Source organism: Stegodyphus dumicola, chromosome 12, assembly GCF_044657685.1.
Source record: "Stegodyphus dumicola isolate Sdum_Otavi_A_Nest chromosome 12, ASM4465768v1".
Classification (NCBI taxonomy): domain Eukaryota; kingdom Metazoa; phylum Arthropoda; class Arachnida; order Araneae; family Eresidae; genus Stegodyphus; species Stegodyphus dumicola.
The window spans coordinates 73,282,730-73,304,300 of NC_140779.1; the positions used below are offsets into that span (position 1 = coordinate 73,282,730).

The window sequence follows — 21,571 nt, forward strand, 5'->3', positions numbered from 1 at the left end:
GCGCGCAGCCTGTTTTGTTTCGTTGCTCTCTCGGGGTTTCGACATAGACGACTACGCGTGACGTCACAATCCAGTGTCCCGGCTTCCTTCTATAAGGAGGTGTTGTTCCAACACGTCCTCACAGTAAAATTAGAACGGCGTACCTGACGAGCTACTCGCCAAGCTGACCACCCAGTTTCCATCATTCCGATGATTCTTTCCCTCTCGAATTCTAACAGCTGCTGATATTGGCTTCGATGGCGGCGTAACGGCACGTCTACTTCAGCTTTCGTAGCAAAAGATTAAGTGCACTCAAACAAGCGCTGCTTATCTGTTTTATACTCCAAGAAGAACGAAGTTTAACGCCCTCTATTGGCATTACGCAATCACGCTGCATCTCTAATCATTTGCATACCTGTCTAACTTGACATGTACCTTCATGCCAAGTTTCGTTACGATCCCACAATTATTTCTTGATGCGCAAATTTTTATGGCAATGAGTGTATATACCCACCCCTTTTACGGCTTTTATTTTAGCAATCGTTTGTCGTTGTTATGTACTTCCAGCTACGAAAGTGTTTTAAATGATGAAAACTTTCATATTTTGGCAATGTCAAATTAAAAGAAGATTAATTTTCGAAAGATAACGAAATTTAACTTATAATGCGGTCTTCCGATTCCTGTACTTATATTTGACAAAGTTTTATACTCGTTATGAGAGAAAATTGTAAGAAGACTGAACTCCCATACGAGCAAATTGAAATATAAAAATCTGCAATTTTTGATGTCATTTTCATTTTGGCATAATGAATCAGTTAATTAAGTTAGAATAATCCGAGAAAATAATTTTAAATGAAGTTCAGGAAAAATATGCATAATTTAATAGACCGTACGACGAAGTCGTGTGGTATCCGTATCAGAATTTTTGTATTTTATATTTAGGATCATAATTAAGATCTCCTAACTATGAGATCGTAATTAGGTTATCAGCATCATAACAATGTTATACTAATGCTAGAAGCAAAATGCATTAGCTTGATCCTAACAATGATGAGCAAATCATCATTGTTAGGATCAAAGCTTCTCATTTTCATGAGTAACATGCGTTGTTAATTTGAAGTATATTTCTCAGATAAACAATGAATTTTGTTTAGTGTTACAATTCATTATTGACCTTGAAATGTGAACTTCCGTTTCTCTATCTTTGTACTTATTTTATTCAAAAGCCCGAATCTGAAGGCAGTACAAACCTCAAGCTGTTAGTTATTTGAACGCAGTGCAAACCACAAGCTGTCATATATGTTCGGATAAACTGCTCATTTACAAACATTGAATAATTAAAAAAAAAAAAAAAACCTCTTATAATTTAAACCTCCTCTAGAATACGATTTTGGGGATTTGAACTCATGTCAGAATATCCTTTTAACAAGATGCTGCTCCTAGGATTTCGTGGTGATCAGGTATGGTGAACTATCAGTAATGAGCCGAAAATAATTACCGAAAACAATTCGAGCTTATTCAGTATGATTATTTTAATAATATATTATGTGAATTTTCGATTAAATACCAATATTAATTACGGTGCTAAGAATTATTGTGACTTTGCATTTATTCATTGTGTGAATTAGTTTCTTGTTGCGTATTTAATATGGAATATACCTTCATTCAATATGAAAAATAGTAAGTTTACATATTGTAATTCATTATGTATGTTCAGTTTTGTATGTTAAATCGTAATTCAACTTTGCATGTTATTAAGCCGTAAACTAAATGTGTCTTTATCAGCTTGACGGTTCAGTTTAGGCTAAATACTAAGGTGCATAGTATAAGTATTACGGCCTATTATTGCCAATAACGTCTGTACAACTTACAACACAAGAACTTGCTAACTTTCTAATAAATTAATCACCTGGCGTAAAAGCCACTAATATTTGATAATTTTAAATACCTAATCAACAAGATACCACCTACATATATTCAAACGCTAACTACAGGAGTTTTAATTTCAATTTCTACTCACAAAATTTCTCAATGTGTAACTATCGAGCATTGCAGAAACTGAAGATGTGGGGGAAAATATATCAGAAGCCGCTCCTTGGCGAAAATTAGCGATTTTTTGGCGCCAATCGTATTTATGTGCAACGCCCTGCCAAATAAAATGACCAGAAAACATAATTAAAACATTAGTTATAATAATAATCTGAATGAAATGCATTTTAAATGAAAATAAAACAAGGAAATAATAGAAAAATGGAAATGCGCAGTAAAAAAAGGAAATACCAACTTACAGGGAAAAATTTATTATCACTATAAATGAAACAACATCTTGGCAATAATCCAAGGAGCATCTCGAAATGTAAATCTTGAAGCTAGAATTAATCTTGCTAGGCTTAAGATAAATTTAAGTTAAGAAACAATAGTATTAAAAATTTACCTTTATATAACCGATACTTACATTAAATTTCTGACCGGACGAATTATTTATTTTGATTTATCTCACATGTCAGATAGTAACATCAGAACAAGTAAACGACTTTTATCGTGGCGAAGCATCTGTCGTTAGTATGGGCCTTGAGTAGCTTATAGTGACAGGACGACTTTGTCCAGCTCCGTCCTAATTTTGGAAGACAATTTTGATTCTTGGACACGTCCTTTCGGGACAGCCACCCTTCTTTTCCTACCGAAAAGCAACTCGAGAGGACTTTCTCATTGTCGTGTATTTTAAGTGTCTCATCATTACAAAGACACTATACATTTATCAGCATCCTAGCCTTCTCCAGGATTTAAAAGCAGGTCAAACAATTAACACAATTATCCCAATATGCCTTACCTAAAACACTGCAAAATTCCTTCAAAATGCAGCAGATAGCTTGGCAAGTAGAACAATTTTAACCTCTGGCAGCATAAGGAATGGCATAATATGCTTATGTATAGAGGTGTCGTATCTTTATGCAAGCTTTTCGAAGAGAAAAATATCTTCATAGCGGTGCCGTGGCATAAGGGAACGGGAACGTGCACAAATTGAAGCTCAGTTTCTAGCTTGAATCTGATCTTCAGTACCCTTACTCCAGTCTGACTTTTTTCATTAAGGTGCTTTCAACCTTATGCAAGGTCTGAGTTTCATTCCAGTTACTGAGTAATTAATTAAGCATGGGATGAAATAAATCTTTGATACCTTTATCGAAAGCAGAGACTTTGTATAGAGGTGCCTGCATCTTCATGAAAAACGCTTAATCGTTATAAAGTGACCCGCACCTTTAGGAAAAACGCTAGAATGGCATGGTAGTGCCAAAGAAAGTATCCTCACTTGGGTATGTGCTCAAGATAAGGATGTAAATGCAATAGAAATGTGAAAGTTTGGAATATAAAGCCAACTGAGCTTTTCTTTGCACTCAGCGTTGCAATATTTAAGTAAAAAGTCTGATGTGGACACCACATGACTTCCTTGTACGGCCTATTAAAATTATGCACATTTTTTGCTGCATTTCATTTAAACTTATTTCCCCGATTTTCGTTAGGGATATATATCTCATTCCATCAAAGTTCTTACTTTGAGCAAGAAAAAATACATAAAAACTAAAAATAACTTCATTGAAAATTGTAAAATCAGAAAAACCTAAAACAACAAATACAGTTAAAAACCGTTAAAAATAATTTTTACAATTAAAATTAAAGTCAATTTAAATTAAGCAGAAAAACAGATTTTGAGGTGCACAAAACTTTTGGCCACACTCGGCAAAAAGGCACTGAAGAAGGTGCAGGTACTGACTTAATTCACTATGCTATTAAGTTTCGAAGCTATAACAAATGGCGGCGTCGTTAGGCTTCGTGGAACTTAAGCAACTTTTAACGATTATTCTACAACTATTGCATACAAATTAACTAAAGGTATAAAAACCTTAACATAAAAACAATGTAATTAAATCAATTTTAAACAAAAAATGCACAATTTACCAACATACAAGAATAAATAAAAAATCTTAGCTCACCGAGCCGGATAACAGAGTGACTATATATATGCATAAATTTATATACTTTCTTTGCGGACTGCAAATAAAAAAGGAGGAGGTGCACAACTGCATGTCATAGAAGTTCCATGTACAAAATTTCAAACTTCTGGAGGCTACTCGTTTTTCAGTTATGCGAGATATATACACGTACGCACAGGCGTTAAAGCAAAAAAAAATTCTTCTAGATCCATTTTAAATTTATTTCACAATCTGTTTTGGGGAAAGGAGTCCTTTATTCTGTCCTACGTACAGTTGTAACGCAAAAACATCGTTCAGATGGAATCGAGAGCGGTCAAAATGGATATTTTCGTTGAAATACGATACCTGAAATTTTTATCTCCCTTATAACGTTGCTGTAAAGATTTCTATCTTGTAGAAAGAGGAAGACTTGCAGAAAGGTGTGGCAAAAAACTTTCTGACCAATTGTCACATATGAAGTTTGTGTACGACTTTAAGAACCCTTATTTAATGCAATAGATCTTTTAAATATTGTAACATGTTATCTTTAGAAGAATAAAATTCTAGAAAATCTTTTAAAATACTTAATAAAACAATAACGCAATATCAAACAAATAATTTATAGTCACTGATTTTCCAGGAATAAATTAGTTTCTTTTCTATGCACTTCGCAAGAAGTTGTTCAGATGTTAAATTTAATAACGTAAATAAATTAAGTGAGACCACTTATACTGTGATTAATTAATTAAATCATTTACGTGATCAAAATTTCAAAACAATTTATATATATATGTTTTAATCAGTGTGCTGCTTGCAGGCACGGGAGATTGTAATGATACTTTCAGTATTGTAGGCCTGATTTTAAAATTGTAAATAACAGCCATTTTAAATCGAATTGGCGTAAAGCAGATCTATTATGTAATGCGTTTTCTATAACCAAAGTATGCTAACTTGATTAAACTATGTTAATGTTGACATTTTAGAATTGAAATTAAGATAAAAATTTATTTGCATGTTAAATTGATGTTAACTAGTAACTGATTAATTACTTATATTCATATTCAAAGGCAGACTGCAGTTTTATTGTGTAAGTATTGTTCAACAGTGGGTCTGGATAATGAAACCATAACAGATCTTGGCTCATCCATTAAAACTGAACATCCAGGTTAGTAATCATCTGATGATAAAGGGAATGACTGTGTATTACATGAATCGTCAGGAAATGTAAAGGAGACATGATGGGACCTGGGAAGATATCAACATAAAAATGCCCTATCCCTAAAGCAGGCGTATATTTACTCAAATCATCCACTTTTCGTGAGGCTAGAAACCTACATAAAGATACTCCTCGGCATAACGAAGGCCGCATCTTTATGCAGATCAGTTTCTAACTTGAAAAAAAAAAAAATCTTTAAAGATGTGGACATTTTCTGTACCAAGGCATCGTTGTGCATGTTGAATAAGAAGGATTTTCATTTCCTTTGTTATTGAGATTGGCAAACTGAGAACCCTACACTGCCCAGCCGCAAAGGTGGCCCTGCCTTTATAAAGGCTACTTTATACTAGTTGAACACTTACCGTTATGAGTTTAAAAATACCATTGGCCATGATATCCTTATAAAGATTTCCGTATTTTCGAACAGTGATTCACTTGCGGAAAGGAGCAAACCCCTTATTAATTGTTCGAACCTGTCTGATGCTTTCATTTTAAACACGCGTTGCGGAAATGATAATGTTTTGTCTAAATTATTAAGTAGAAGTTTTAGTGAATAATTTATTTCCAGTGACATTTCAAATCGTTTTGAAATCCGTGTATACATTTAGTTCCCATTTAATATAAATTCATAATGCAAAATACTATAAACTATATATTAAATTTGGTACACAGTGGTCAATGGATGTGCTTATGAAAACATAAAAACACGTTGTGTTTTTCATTTTCTCTTTTCGGGAGGACTGGCAGATTGTTAGCTCTATCAGTGAGAAATTATGTATTTATGCAAAAATATTTACACTTGATTTATAGGATGTTTCATAACTAATGGAGCATGTTTTAAGGGATGCTAGAACATACGAAAAGAAAAAATTTTTTTCATAGAATCCATATCGCACGCTAAGCGGTTAGGCAAAAGGTTTTTAAGTTTTCAAATGCATGCGTCTTTTGCAACGCGCAGATGACGATATTTGCTTTTTTTCATTCTTACACTGTTTCTTTCCAAGTTGATTATGAAGGTACATGAGCTATGGACCTGGTGGCTAGCTGCGAATGTAATGCAGAGGGCAGATGCCTAGTTCATTGAAAGTATTAAAGACCCATAGCCTAATTAAATCTGGAGCTGAGGTTCATTCTCATGTAAGGATGAAAGATGGGATAAAGATTTGAGACGATTGTTTCTTATTCCAAACTCACTTGAGTGACTTTGAAGAACTTCAAGGCCTTTAAGAATTAACTACATCAAATATAAAGTAATCATTTGAGAAGGAAAGCCATGCCATAACAGTATATGCTGTCATAAGGAATATATGCAGTCAATATACATGAAAAGTACAAAATATAAATACAATAAAAACTGAAATGAATACACAATAATGGTCGTGCATGTGAAAATCACCACTTTTAGACGCGCGCTTAAAGGCGTCTCCTGCAGGAAACAGAAAGACAGAAGACGGATACGTTCTATGACGGAAGACCTTTTAAACCCGCGCCTAAAAGCATCTTCTGTGGGATGAAAGCGAGCCTAATGTTTAATGTAGGACTATGTGTTCTATGACGGAAGTATTCATTTCGGTATGTTCCATCACCGTTTTGAAGTTTGTTCCATTTTGACAAATAAACATTTCTAATTTTAATGTAGGTTTAAGTTGCGTTTTATTAAGGCTTTGATTTCGCTTTGGTGCTTTACCCTGATAACATTTTTCAATATTTTAAATGCTTATTTTATCATTGATCTCTAGAAAAGAGCTAAGAATCCTCAGACACTCGTCTACAACAAAGGCGTCTCCGTGGCCAAGGATATTTGCCCTCCCCCTACCACCAAAGAGGCTTGGGATCTCTTGGATGCTCAGAACAAGGCTCTCATAAGTAAGGACAGATTAATAGAGCTCACTTATGGGCCCAAAAAACCACATGTAAAGAACTTCCTACCACGATATGCAGAACTGGACAGAAAAGTAAGTAGCAATAGCTTTAAAGTAATATCCTTTATCGGCGGATAATGCCTTCACAAGATTTATCGCCAATGCTATGTGAAAAAAGCTCGATAGCTATGTGAAAAAAATCAGTCGTGTTGTGGGGTTCCACCCTTTTATCTAATAACTAAATGTGGAGGAGCCTAATGAACAGCTAAGAGAATAATCGCTTTAGTTCAAGAACAGAGACGTAAACTCGAGAAGGGTTAACTAGCCTTTATTGCTCAAAATAAGAGTTTAACGGATGGCCTCTTTCTCAGGGCGTACAGCGAAGCCTTCATTTGAGCTTGAACTCAAAATAATAAGAAATAAGACTGAACTAATGGTTAATTAAAGAGATATAGCCGAAGCTATCAAATTTCTAAGTAGTTGGCCCCTAAATATCGAATAAGTTAGCAAAGCTATCAAGGGCCTCTAATACGGCCGAGCGTAGTAACAGCTTAGAGGGTCGTAGCCAAAAGACAAACGCGCGTTGATCAGAAACTCTGAGGCTCTCTCTCGAAGTCAGTGGAACTTCGACTTAAATACTAGTCTTACTCATTTGCATTGAACACGATTCTAAAAACACATTCTGGTAGGAAATTGTAAGCTGAAATCAGGATAGACAAGAAAGTAGCTTAAACTAAAAATAACTGTTGAAAAATATAGGATAAACCTTACAGTGTAACTTGCATATTTACAGGATTAATCGATAAATGACGCGCTGCAAGGTATCACCAAACTTAAGTAAAGTAAAATGAAAATGCATGACGTCATGTTACATTATGCTATTAAATAAAGTAATTAGAAATGTTCATTAGAAGTTCAAACAACAGCAACAGACGTTAATTTTGATAAATCAGCAGTGAGTTTTTAAAATTTTACTGCAGAATATTCTTCTTTGGCTGCAGGAGTGGAAATGGCGAAAGACTAAGCTTGTGCTCAAGCGATACCAGTGAAAACATAGACTAGAAAATTGTAGAAAGCTGCATAAAAGACTGAAACGCAGCTCTTCTTTTGCTTCTTACTAATCCCTCTGATCTGAATCAGATCAGATCCATAAGTTCTTTCGCCTTCATAATTTTCAACACAAAATTAAGTCTCTTCAACAAATCTTCAAGCACCAAGTCAACACAACTAAGCAGATGTTGCGCAGTAGCTTTATGGTTTTCACATTTGGCGGAAGTTGGAAATGTTTTAGTGCCAAGGGAATATCTGAGGGTCTTTAACTGTTTTGAAGTCAACCCAGCCAAAGCCTTCCTGTCACCCTTGAAACCAACAGCAGTACCAGGACCTGCACTACGATACCATGAGTGTGTCGGTAGCTGTCTCCAAGCAAAACGCAGCTACTGGCGTCATCTGCTGACAATAAATGCCACCCAGCCGGCATAATGATTACTCTTGTTGATTGCCACACCAATGGACCAGGGTACAAATCCTGGAGAAGGCATTCACTCATTTCACTTTCGAAGTTGAGACATCTAAATCCCTTCCGTTCCTCGACATCATGGTCACACGAAATACATATAGTTTGAGTACTGATACACACCGTAAACATCATTTGTTTGCTTTTCACCATTCTTCAAATCCTATTTATCCGATTAAACAGAAATTAGGTTCCTTTTATTCTTTCGTTTCCCGAGCACTGCAAGTTTGTTCCTCCAAGTCGCCTCTTGATTAAGAATTAAACTACTTAAAAGCAGTTGCTGCAAACATAAATTTTTCACCTAATATTATTAACAAAACAATTAAAAAATTCTCATCTCAACACAACAAAAAGCACTTCTTCCCTCTGTTTAGAAGATTATAATAATTCTTTCTCTGTTAGCTATAAAACTGCACCATTTTATATTTTCCTATATTTATAGAAGTTTAACTTTCGTGTCGTTTTTTCTCCTATCAATAAAATTCTCAGCTCTACCCTTAAAGATCCTATTCCAGATATGAAATCAAATTAAAAGAGCCTTAAGTCTTCTGATTAAGGAATATAAAACACATATTTAGAAAAAAGGGGCACAAAAATTTCATTGTTGCTAAACATTGTTGATAAAAAAATCCTGGAATATGATTTTTTGACATTTTTCTGCAGTGAAAATTATTAAAAAAAACATCTTCCATTAACGAACTAGATTTTCTAGTGATGTTTCACATTCCTTAAAATCTTTTAGCTTTCTTTAATGTCCAATCCGCATTAACTCTCAGCTTACAGAGATTATTACATATTTGTTTTTATTTTCCCTCAATAAATGTCCTCAGAGCTATATTTTCAATTTTTGATGGACTTTTCTAGCCTATCTTTTAATGATATCTCGTGACAGCAAGCTTGTCTTCCATAATTTAAACTCCTGCAGCTGAAGAGAGTGCTGTAGTAAATCCTTAAAAACTAGTACTGCAAATTTATAAAAATTAACCCTGATTTCCGTATTTAAACTTCTAACATTTGTTATTCGGTGTGTTACTTTCACATTATTGCAAAGTGTATTGCACTCTAAGTCGCTAAGTTTAAGATGACATCAAATACAGTGCTGGTGATGAAAGTATATACGTCATGAACGAAGCACATATGAAATCTAAAATTTGCATGAAACAAAGAATACAATGGTATAAGCAAATTATTAACAATTCAAGGCATGTATACAGGCAAGAATAATGACATCTCGAAGTAACTTTAAGAACGGAAAATCGAATCCCAGTTTTCATTCGGCAATCGCGTTTTCTCGTTCATTGTTGCGTTGCAGGTCGTGTTATCCTGATGTAAGAATGGAGAATTCAAACCAGTATGGCTCAGAATTTAATGGACAATTATGGCATACTAGATATGCCAGTTATTGTGTCTCGCAACTGTCATTCGCGTTTGTCGAGATCCAATCATTGCTATGAGAATTTCTAATCGATGGATCCAGAAAAGCTATACAGAGCAATGCGCGGGATTTCAACGGCTTCCACTCACCAGTGCCTAAGATGACAACACCTTGTTCGTGTCTCTGCTGGAGATCATATAGCTTATCATATTTTTTTAAAAGATGAATAAAAATTTGCCATAGAGTAAGAAAATAAACGTGTGTGAGCGTGGTGAGAACAACACACAAAGAGCTGAATGACATCATTGAACATCAATGATTTAATAGCGGTAATATGATATGATTGTTTTTTGGGGATATCGCAACGACTCGCATGCATTCATAGGGGATAACTATGATGTTTGGAACCAAATCTTAGAACTTTTCTTCAGACTATAAAAAGTAATGGTGATTCTACGAAGTTATCTAGGACACGGATTTGGGCTTGACAGATGACGAAGTTCTTCCACTAAGAGAAGAGCCTTTTTTGCCCATCAAACTTCCTTTCCCCAATTGGTGAAAATTCCATTTCCTCCAGTTACTGCAAATTGCTACTCCAGAAGAGTGGCATTTATGTCCTTTATTAAGTCGGATCACCTGACCGAAGAGAAGAAACATCGATACGAAGCTTATGACAAAGTCAGGATAAGTTTGATTCCATTTTGTCTGTTTCCTTTGTATAGCATTCAAACCCTTTTGCAAATGAACTAAGCTTGAAATAAATGTTTAAAAAGGTAAAAATATACCATAAACATATTTACTTTAATTTTATTCTTGCATATATGAAGTCAGTTGATTTCCTTCTTGGGAAATAAGCCGTTACTCAAAGCACAGTTTTTAACTATCTGTGGAATTTACTGCCGTGGGATTAACCTTTGTAAGTCAGCGTAAAATCACCGAATCTTTTTCGGAATTTTATCATCTAAAAGGTGCACTAAAAGCATTTAAGATCATGTTATAAAATGCTCAATACCACTTGGGTACGCTATCTCATAACATTGTTTTTATGCGAAAATGCATGTTAAAATGATTTTTTTGCTACTATTTGTATTTAATTTTAGGTCCTTTGTTTTGATGCGGTTAAGCGCGAGGATACTCCAGACTATCCAGGAGAAAAAAATCGCGTACATTTTGTGAAACTGTATTACTATTTGGAGAATGACACTTTACGTGTTTTGGAACCGGAAGTTTCAAACAGTGGACTCTACCAGGTAGAACATTCTACATAATTTACTGTGTACAGTATGCTTCCATAACTTGCGTATTAACGACAGTAATCTGTAGTGATAATACAGGGTGAACAAAAAATCTTTCTCCAATTACAAAAATTTCAAGTGAAATAACAGCGGAAAATAGACTTCTAAAATATTTGCAGTTAAAAAGTAGTGTTTCAATTTTTTACCATGCAGTTAGATTGGGCCTATGGACAGTTAGCAATTAAATGGAATCGTTGGCGAAACAAACGCCGTGTAATTTGTGGTATCATGAAACTAATTCGCCCATCAACAGAGTTTACAAATTTGTCTGGAAGCAATCCTCCAAGGGCTGAGAGCCCCAGGAATTGATAAAAGTTTTTTTAAATACATTTGTAATATTGATGACCATCAAAGAAATGGAAAGCCTAATGTGAAAGATATGGCTGTTGACAACATTTGCGAATCATACAGAGGACATAACAAGGACCAAATCTTAGCCTTACTAGTTCATGATACTTACTGATGCTTTAAAAGCCAGTGTAACAGATGCTGTGTAAGATGAGCAGATGTTGAAAAACACTACCGAGAGCTAGAATATCGATTACTTTCTCTAGGCTACAAGGCGAATATACACTGAAATTTATTAACGTAGTACTGTTCTTAAAAATATTTAATTATTGAAGTTACCATGTAAGATCTGTCTCTGTTATTCCACATAAACTAAATTAGATCCTACAATGAACTGGCAAATTCTCGCACAGACGTGAATTAATTACCAGCACAGAAGAAGGGTCAAAATAACCCTTTATTAATTCAAACTAATTTAACAGAAAGGCACGGACTTCGTGCGTTACAAAGACACCGTCCATTTTCGGTGGAAACTAAAACGTAGAATATTATACAAGTCAAACCTGAAATAAATAGTGCAAGAGCGCACTTAAGTTTACGCCTAAGAGGTGGACTCACAGTAATCTAACCGGCGTGATACTAATCTGATAAGGCCAAGAGGCTTACTAGCGTAACCGCGAAATAACAACAAAACGCGCGCTTTGGCTAGCGAAACACGCTCTGAATAAAATGAGATATTCACACGTTTAAATAGAACTTCACTTAAACTTCACATTCTGACGCGAGAATGTGAGAGGAAGTTGAGAAGTTTAGAACAGGTAATAAAACTTAAAATAAATTGTTATGCAAAATAAGGAAAACCCTGCAACCTTTTACAAAATATCATATATGTCTAATGATAATGCTGTTCGTGTAATAAATTTTTGAATTCAGAGAAAGATTTTTTTGCTTACCTTGTATGTTCGTTATTATATTATTTAGTGTCACCTTACTCCTTAGAGTATTACTAGAATATTTAAATTTTCTAAACGTTTTGTCTTCAGTATCTGTATTTACATGATTTTTTTTGTAGGGGGGGGGCGGCTTTAACACGCGTCCTTGGAAATACTGCCATTCAGCGAGGCATAAGATCTTTCATTTATCATCCTTGCCATTTGACAAGGTTTCCAATATTTTATGCGTCGGCGAAAGCAGGTTTTAAATAAAGGGCTATGGAATTTATTTGTATTTATGGTAGAAATTAAATGTGAATAGTGCACAAAACATTATTTTATTTCTGATGTTTTACAACAGTACAGCTCACATTTTAGAAAAGGAAGCACCTAATGTGCGACTGATTCACTGTAATTTGTTGCCTTATAACTATCATAATTTAACCTATAACTTAGAAATAAACGAGTTAGTTGAGAATTTAGGAAAGTGTGTTTCTAAATTCCAGATTCAATTATGATAGCTACTTATTTAGTGTCAAGCAAGTTTATTTCTATTTATTTTGAGCCCACCAGCAGTCGAATCGATAAGAACTGCTAAACACTGATATCTCAGCCCGGTTTATATTTTAGCGAACGGGCTGATTGAGTGTTTTAATGGTTCTTTCCTTTCGTAACGTAAATAAGAGAGACAGTTTACGTTGGCAAGTGATCCATGAAGGCATTCCTTCCCTTAATGATATAGTTCTGGCGAGTTTTGTCATAGTCTAGTAAATCTAATTCCAAATTTGATTAAGAAAGTGAGAGTCAGTTAGTAACCATATAAGGCTTGTAGAGCCGTTAGGTTATTTCGAAGGAGGAGAGATGAGAAACGAGCAACGCCTTCGCCAGGACTCGAACCACGGGCCTCTCGAATACACGCCAAGCGGGCTGAACACTGCACTACGGAGCATGCTAATAAGGCGGGAGAAATACAGGCTTAGCAGTTAAGTTAGTTACAGTTGTCATAATATGTGAGCAGCAACCAAAATTCTTGACTTATGTCGCAAGAAGCAGCAACCAAAATCCTTGACGCTATCTTCATAGATGACAATTCAGAAGATGACACACCCGAGCAGAGAGAGATTAGACTTTCCAATTTCTCACAGAATGGCTCAAAAGACTCCCCTTCACTCTACAAGAAATTAATAATATTATCAAGCACCTCAACAATAAGAAAGCCCCGGGCCCCGACTCTATAAGCAACAAAATTCTAAAAATTATGCACAATCATGACCCAAGAATCCTTCTTAATTTCTTCAATAAATGCTTAGAATTGTCGACCTTTTCCGATAACATGAAGAAAGGACAAATTATACTTTTCGAGAAGAAGGATAGGAACCCCGAAGATCCTTCTGCATTTCGGCCAATAAATTTTCTGCCCGCCATAGGGAAAGTTCTCGAAAGACTTATTGCCGGGCGGTTGAGATATCACTTTATCAAAAATCAAACAATCAGTAAACACCAATATGGATTCAAAGCCAACTCAAGCACTATTTCATGCAATTGATAAAATACTGAAGCAAATCCAACATAATAAATCAAAAGGTGAACATAGTGCACTTATTTGTGTTGATTTAAAAAGTGCCTTCGACTCAATATGGTGGCCTTCAGTATTACATGCACTTAATAAAGCCAATTGTCTTTCTAATCTTCTCAATATTCTCATTCATTACTTTCATAATAGAGAAAGCATATTTATTCATAACAACATGATAACCAGCAAAAAATTTACTAGAGGATGTCCCCAAGGATCCTGTTTGAGTGCTGATTTCTGGGCCCTCACCTTTAATGACGTCTTAAAATATGAATTTCCCGATCATACGAAGATCTTCGCGTTTGCGGATGACACTGCGTTGGTTGTTAGTGGTAGGACTAGAGACATCCTCGAAAGGAATGTGAACGGTTCTCTCAAACAGCTTAACATAGAATGCCAGAGGTTGAAACTCTGCATTTCGCAAGTGAAGTCCAAGGCAATACTTTTTAACAAGCCAGGCCAAAAGCTCTTAAGAAAGCCCACCTTCACCCTGGACGGAAAGAAAATTAAGATTACCCAAGTCCTGAAGTTTCTGGGTATCCACATAGATAACCAACTTAATTTTATGTACCATTTCACGGAGACTCAGAAAAAGACAAATCAAATCGCTTATAATTTCAGGAAAATGCAAGGTAGTAACTGGGGACTTCGTCCTCATATTCAAAAAATTTAATTTTTAACAGTAATTTCAAGTATAGTGAATTATGGGGCTGCAATCTGGGCGGAGACTACGACAGAAAGGAAGAAAAGGAAACTTTTTGCCATTCAGAGGCCTTTTCTCCTGAGCATTTGCAAAGCCTATAGAACGACAGCTAATTCCTCTCTATGCGTTCTTACTGGGATTCCTCCCCTTCATTTAATTGCGACGAAGGATTCAATAAAAGCCAGAGTACTCCAGTTGAAAGAAGATGCTTACCTGAACGGCACCACCTTTTCTGTCTCAAAGTATGAGTCTCCAGCCATACCATTGACCTACCATCCTGCAAAGTATTGTAATTTAATTATCAATACGGACGCTTCAGCAATCAGTAGTAAAGAATGTCCAAGAGCATTTACAGACGGTTCTAAAATTCATGGAGAAGTGGGCGCAGCATCAATAATCTATTCTTCTTCCTCTATTCCAACAATATGGCAAGGAAAATTATCTCCAGAAAATTCCGTTTATCAAGCTGAGCTGTCAGCAATTCAATCTGCAGTAAATAAAGCTATATCAAATAATTTCAGGACAATAGCTATCTATTCAGACAGTCAATCTGCATTATATGCCCTGAAGGACAGAAACAATAAGAACCAACTGGTTCAGGATATTCAAAATACTATAAGTGCTCACCCAGAAATCCAGTTTATCCTCAATTGGGTGAAAGCCCACAAGGAAGCGACGGCAATGAGGCAGCTGACCTCCTTGCAAAGGATGCAACGACTAACATCAACAGTGAGGTAATTCATGTCCCATGGTCCAAGTCCCATTTAAAATTTACACTGAATGCAATTGTCGACTCAATATGATGGCAAGAAGAGTGGGATATTGCATTGCAAGGCAGAAGAGTCCACAATCTTTTCTCAAAAACTGACAAAGAGGCCCTACCATGACCATGTTCCGAATCAGTATATCACAGGGCACGGTCCTTTCCCCACCTACTTCCATGACAGAGGCATGTGCCCCACGGATCTCTGCATATGTGGCGAAAGGGGTGACCCTGATCATTACATTTTTGACTGTAATCTAACAGACGGCAAACATCTGATCAAGCCTAACAAGAATCTAATACCATTTGAGAAATATACAATAAAGAACAGACACCTTAGGGCCAAAATCAGAGACGTTCTTATACATATCCAAAGACTCGGACTGGATATTTGTCATATATAATGCTTATTCATCTCCATATGTTACTATACCATATTTGTCTTTTTTATTTTATTTTATTTTATTTATATAATTTTATTTTTTATTTTTCATTATTTATTTATTTATTTTTATTTATTTTTTTTATTTCATTTTAATGTTCCAACAGTTTCATTTATCTTCGCAATGCTGATGGACGGGAGATCCAGAGACTTGCTTATTACACCTTCCGCCTTAGAAAAGACATTTATTCTTATACATTTCTGCTTTTGGAAGCATCAGTTGTTGAACTTTTCAAGGACAGTCTTTTCTCAATATGATTGTGTACACTATTAATACCAGAACTTATTTATCTCAGAAAGTTCTCTCAAGTGGTTGATGGTAAAAAAAGAGGGGTGGGAGAACCTCGGACCACCCCCCGGGGTGTTCTCCCTCAAAATTGGGGTGGAACGTTTAACAGTTAGCTAGGTTCAGCAATACCTCAATTACCTGTGGTACCACGGAGGTGCTGGCCTAGCTTTTACCTGTACCTGTACCTGTCATAATATGTGTAGCTCTTGTGCATAATGAAAAATGTCTCCATAATCTTGTAAGTTTAAAATTATTTGAAGTTCTGAGAGTAGAAACTATCCAGAAAGAGCGAGTTCTAGCAAAGTAAAGAAACAAGTAAAGACTTTATAACTTCACGTCTATTTTATTTGCATTCACATTCATATTTTATGAAGCAGTCAAAGTAACCCATTACTTAATAATTGAAAACTACTTTTAATGGCATTAAGTAATAGGTTATTTTCAGATTAGCTGTCAAATGATAAGCTCGCTTACTGGAGGAGTTTGCAGAGCTGCAAAAATTTCGCACCTCTGCAGCTGAAAACCTTCGAAACTGCTCCTGCAAATTTATGAACATTACACTAATTTTTGTTGCTTCTCCAATAACCATTATTTGGCTGTTGTTTTAATTCAGATTTGATAAACTCGCATTTAAAGAGAAAAATAACAAAGTCTGTCAACATGTGTTTTTCATTTGAATGTAAGATAGTTCCTTTCGAAGAAGAGCTACCAAGCCTTCTTCATTCTATGTCTAATGTCATTCATTTGAAATCAAGACAAAGGCCTTTGAATAATGTTTAAACTGATGTGCATATCATGCATCAATATTTTAGATATTCCAAAATAAAGAGCATTAATGCTGTAAACAGGAATATTAATGAAACTCTGGGCACTGTATAAGACTTCTCAAAATTTCAACCTGCACAAAACTGTCTTTATACAGGAAAGAGAAAGAATACCTATAAAAGAAAGCCGTAAACCAAGGCAAAAAGTACAAAAAAAAAAAAAAAAAAAAAAAAAAAGTAGAAAACTGAAGATTTCTCGAAAAAACCGAATAACAGAAGATGATGATAGATCAGGTCTATCAACATTAAAATATACTTCGAAGAGATTACCGTTAAAAATTTGTAAATTAAAAATATATACAAAACTTAGAAATTGTGCAAATATTTCTGTTATCTTTTAAATACAAATAATATCAATTTTTGCTTATTCGCGAAATCAAATGTTCATTAATTTCAATATCGATTAACATTAAAACTCGATTCGAGAAGAATATTAGTTTTAAAGCATTTATTTTGTTATGGCACTCACGGTTGTAAAAAGCGTGTCCTCAAGCTACACTTGCTACAGAATATTAAGAAGTCCTGATAAAACAGTTTTGAAATATTTAACTTAAAGATTTCTTTTCAGCAACGTGCTTTTATGATATTGAATAGAACCAAAAGATTTCATTCATCGTCGATCGGCAAACATAATCTAGTTATTTTAGATGAGTTACTTCATCCCAGATGTTGAATACGTACACCGCCTGAAGTGTTCATTCCTGAAAACTATTCGGACTTTCACAGAGATATAATCCTATAGACGTTAACAGGGATATGCAACTTGTATATACGTATCGCAGCACTACTTTCTTTTCTCCTTAAATGGTTAAGTAACGTTTTAAGGGGAATAATTTTTCAAGGCCATTGTGGCATTCATGTTAGGAGATTTTGGGGCCAAATTATTTGCTCTGTGTCTTCTGTTTCAAGAACTTCATTGAGATTAAAAAGCTTTTTGTAAGATTATGACACTTCATCTTGATATTTTTACTATCTGTAGTCAGACTTAGATCTCTTGTTCCACATGTACGTCCTTTCAAGGCCCGTAATTTTATAACGGGAAAACTATCAAATTCCCGTGATGGTGGATTGAAAATTAGTGTGGCCTTGGGCTACATTGAAAACTTTGCGGAAGATAACGAGGTTGATTTATAACAACATTTCGGGATGGGAACGTCTAACAAAAACAAAGTTGTAATCCAAATAACATGTACCTAACTAAATAATTACATTATATATTTTTATCAAAATTTCACATTCATGAACTGATGCTTAAACGTATTCAATATTTTTGATCAAGATTGCTAACTAATTAGGCGGAATTTTTGTAATACATTATACTGCATATGTCTAAATTTCTTCATAAGAAAGCGGTTTTTCAAAAAATAGATCGTTCGGTATTGATACGGTTTATCAGCATTGACAAAATAGAGCTCGGCTTTAGGTAACATGGGGCAAGCCTTTTAATGACATTCAGAAATCCAGCAAAACATAGGGCATTTAAATCTTTTAGTTTGGATTTTTATTTTGTAGGTATATTTTGTCGAAATTTCAATGGAAAATATCATAGAAACTATTTAAATACAAATATAAAATACCTAACATTTACAAAAGAAATTAAAGAATAATGATGAAAAATTCGACATTCTTTTAGAGATCTATTATTCATAAAAGTAATCGCGGAAATTCGTGCATTCTCTATAATGTTGCTACCCTAGACATTATTTTTCTTCTTACCATCACGTCTGTACCGCCTTAACGGTTATGCTCTTTAATGATGGAGGAAATAATTTGGTGTTCCTAGGTTCCTCCAAATTTAAACGAATGTGCAACCAAATCTAAAAGTGAAGTTCGAGTTATTGACTGCATAGAACACAGCTAAATGGTTGTAGACTCCAGCTCTGATGTTCTCTACGTCAATTCACAGCGCCTCACTTTATAAGTGTTAAGCTTGTGAAACACAAACCGTTGGTATTCTGGCATAAAGCTTTTGTTACTGTTCTTAGATTACCGTGATGTGACAACTGTAAACTCTAAACTAGCTGCGTAACTGTCGAATTCCTTTTGCGACAGCCATAATAATGGGCAGAAAACTATCTTGGAAAGGGTAAACCTTTCTTCTATAACCTTGCTTTGGTTTTCTAACTAGAGTTTTAGAGATTTTAAATCGTTTCTAGAAATCGATTTAGCCAGCCTGCCACTTCCGTTATCGTTCGCTTACGCCTAAATGGCCGACAGCTTTCCTCCTCAAAGATCGCTGCAATGGCATTTCTGTATGGTAAAAGAATGTTTTGACTTAGTGTCAATAAATACTGAAATCAAGCCCTGAATTACAGAAGTTCGCGAGGAATGTACTTTATACGAAACACTTGCCTTGTTTTTGGATGGCGACAGAATGATATGATAAATGGTTGAATACAGATAAAGACATTTTCTTTTTGCTCATTTCCATGAAAAAATTAATCATACCAAGTAGTTATAAAAGAATCATTTAGTATCGATAAAAGTTTTATTCTTTCTACGTATGAAAACATAATTTTGAATGCCAGTGTATTTGTTTATAATTCTAACAAAATATATATAAAAGGTTCGTATTGAAATATGAATATTGCGTGATTTACATACTTCTTTTTCAGGGCACGTTGCATAGACGCGATCGCTACCTTCACCCGAATACCAAACGTTACTATAATTGGAAAGATTTGAACGTTGGAAATGATATTATTATATTCGGAATCACGTATCATCTGTATGACTGTGACCACTGGACAAGGGTATGTAGCTATAATTCGAACTAAATTTAGAACGACGAAAATTTTGAGAATGATATAGCTAGTTTAAAGCTATAAATAACCCATGAAAATGCTAAACCTTGAACTATTTTCTTTTCCTTTAAGTAACGAATTTCGTTCAAAAGCTAAGTGTGATCCTGTGTTCATGATTATTATCAGTTTTAATCCATTTCGAGGCAAGATGCTATTCTTATCACTTCCTAAATTTCGTGCAGGCAAAATAAAAATTTTGTTATGAAAAATAGTTAGTTGTAAGCGTCGAGAGCAAGCGAGCCACTGGAAAATTTTCCATAGCTATATCTTGAACAACTAAATGTTGTCTTGATTAAAAGAGCTCAAAATTCTCCACGTAACTTTAACATGTGACGGAAATATTATAGCAAGTTCGTCTTTTTCCCATGCCGTTTACATAGTTTGAATAAATCGATTTAAATGTGTATTTTTATGTATCTCGAAATACTGAGGATCAGTTATTAAACTAGTGTCCATATAACTGTTCAGATTAAAACTATTTTTTCAATATTAAACTAGCATTTTTTTAAAATGAGAAATCTTGTTTGAGGTGTTAGGCTGAAATCTGAAATTTTCAGAATATATTTTTTTAAATATCTTGACTAGATATCGAGTGAAAAATTGTCCGTCAAGTATCTCATTAACTGACTGTATTTTTCATAACTGGGTTTTCGTCAAGTATCTCATATTAACTGTTTGAAGGTTTTCCGGTAAGTATCTCATTAATTATCATAAAGTTTTCCGTCAAGTATCTATATTAATTGGTACATAAGCTGGTCCCTCAGGTATCTTTTTAATTGGTACATAAGGCGGTGTATTAAGTATTTTATTAACTGGCACTTTAGGTGATCTATTAAGCATCACAATATCTCTTCTATAAGGTGATCCATTAAGTATCTCATTAAATGTTGCATAATGTGATCCATTAAACAGCACAATGTTACATAAGGTATTTCATCAAGTATCTCACTAACTGGTACAAAATGTTGTCCCTTAAGTATCTTATTAATTGATGCATAAGGTGAAGGTGGTCTATCAAATATTTAATCAATTGGTACATTAGGTGGTCTATCAAGTATCACATTAACTCTTACAAGGACTGTTCCATCAAGTATCTTATTAAATATTACCTAAGGTTATCCATGAAGTATCTCCTTGATTAGTAAATCAAATAAGTCATTAAATCTGAATTCATTGAATCAAAATTTTAAAATTTAAACAATGTCACCGTATTTTCACATCTAGTTCAGAAAGGTCATACTCCAAGGACTGATAAAATCTAAGATTTTAGGTCCTGGTCTTGGAATTCGAGGTAGGAATCAGTACTACTATAACAGCAGAGTATTTCGTGGTAATACATGCTTCTACATGATCATCTGTTAGAAAATTCCGAATTTTACTTTTTCCTTACGTCTATAGTATGTGCTAATAAATTAAGCATTACACTTTCTTTTTTATGCTTCAGGTATATTTGACCAACGAAGGAATCGAAGTTAATGAAGCGGAACTCAAGCCTGAAGATCTCTTGCAGCAGCAAAAGAAACATTTGGACCCTCGAAAAGAGCTTCGAAATGTTGATCTGGAAGTTAAGTTTCCACTCAGGAAATTCTATAAGAATTCGGATAAGGTTCTAAAATTTTACGGAATTTGGAAAAACGAACTGGAAGATCCTATCGCCATAAGGCGAATTGTATTGTATGTAAGTTGCCCTAGTCTTTTGCGGCATTCATTGAAAAGTCACACTAAGTAATTTTAATTGCCTC

At 34.7% G+C, this 21,571-nt stretch overlaps 1 protein-coding gene across 1 annotated transcript in view; it reads left to right on the forward strand.

The window, feature by feature from the left end:
* The window catches only part of LOC118181924 (uncharacterized), a 57,250-nt gene that overhangs the window by 11,433 nt on the left and 24,246 nt on the right, over window positions 1–21,571 (forward strand). Inside the window, exons 2-7 of the mRNA XM_085827405.1 lie at window positions 6,903–7,118; window positions 11,017–11,166; window positions 11,365–11,434; window positions 14,703–15,436; window positions 19,641–19,778; window positions 21,274–21,507. Coding sequence (XP_085683531.1) covers window positions 6,903–7,118; window positions 11,017–11,166; window positions 11,365–11,434; window positions 14,703–15,436; window positions 19,641–19,778; window positions 21,274–21,507 — 1,542 coding nt within the window. The remainder of the gene's footprint in view (window positions 1–6,902; window positions 7,119–11,016; window positions 11,167–11,364; window positions 11,435–14,702; window positions 15,437–19,640; window positions 19,779–21,273; window positions 21,508–21,571) is intronic.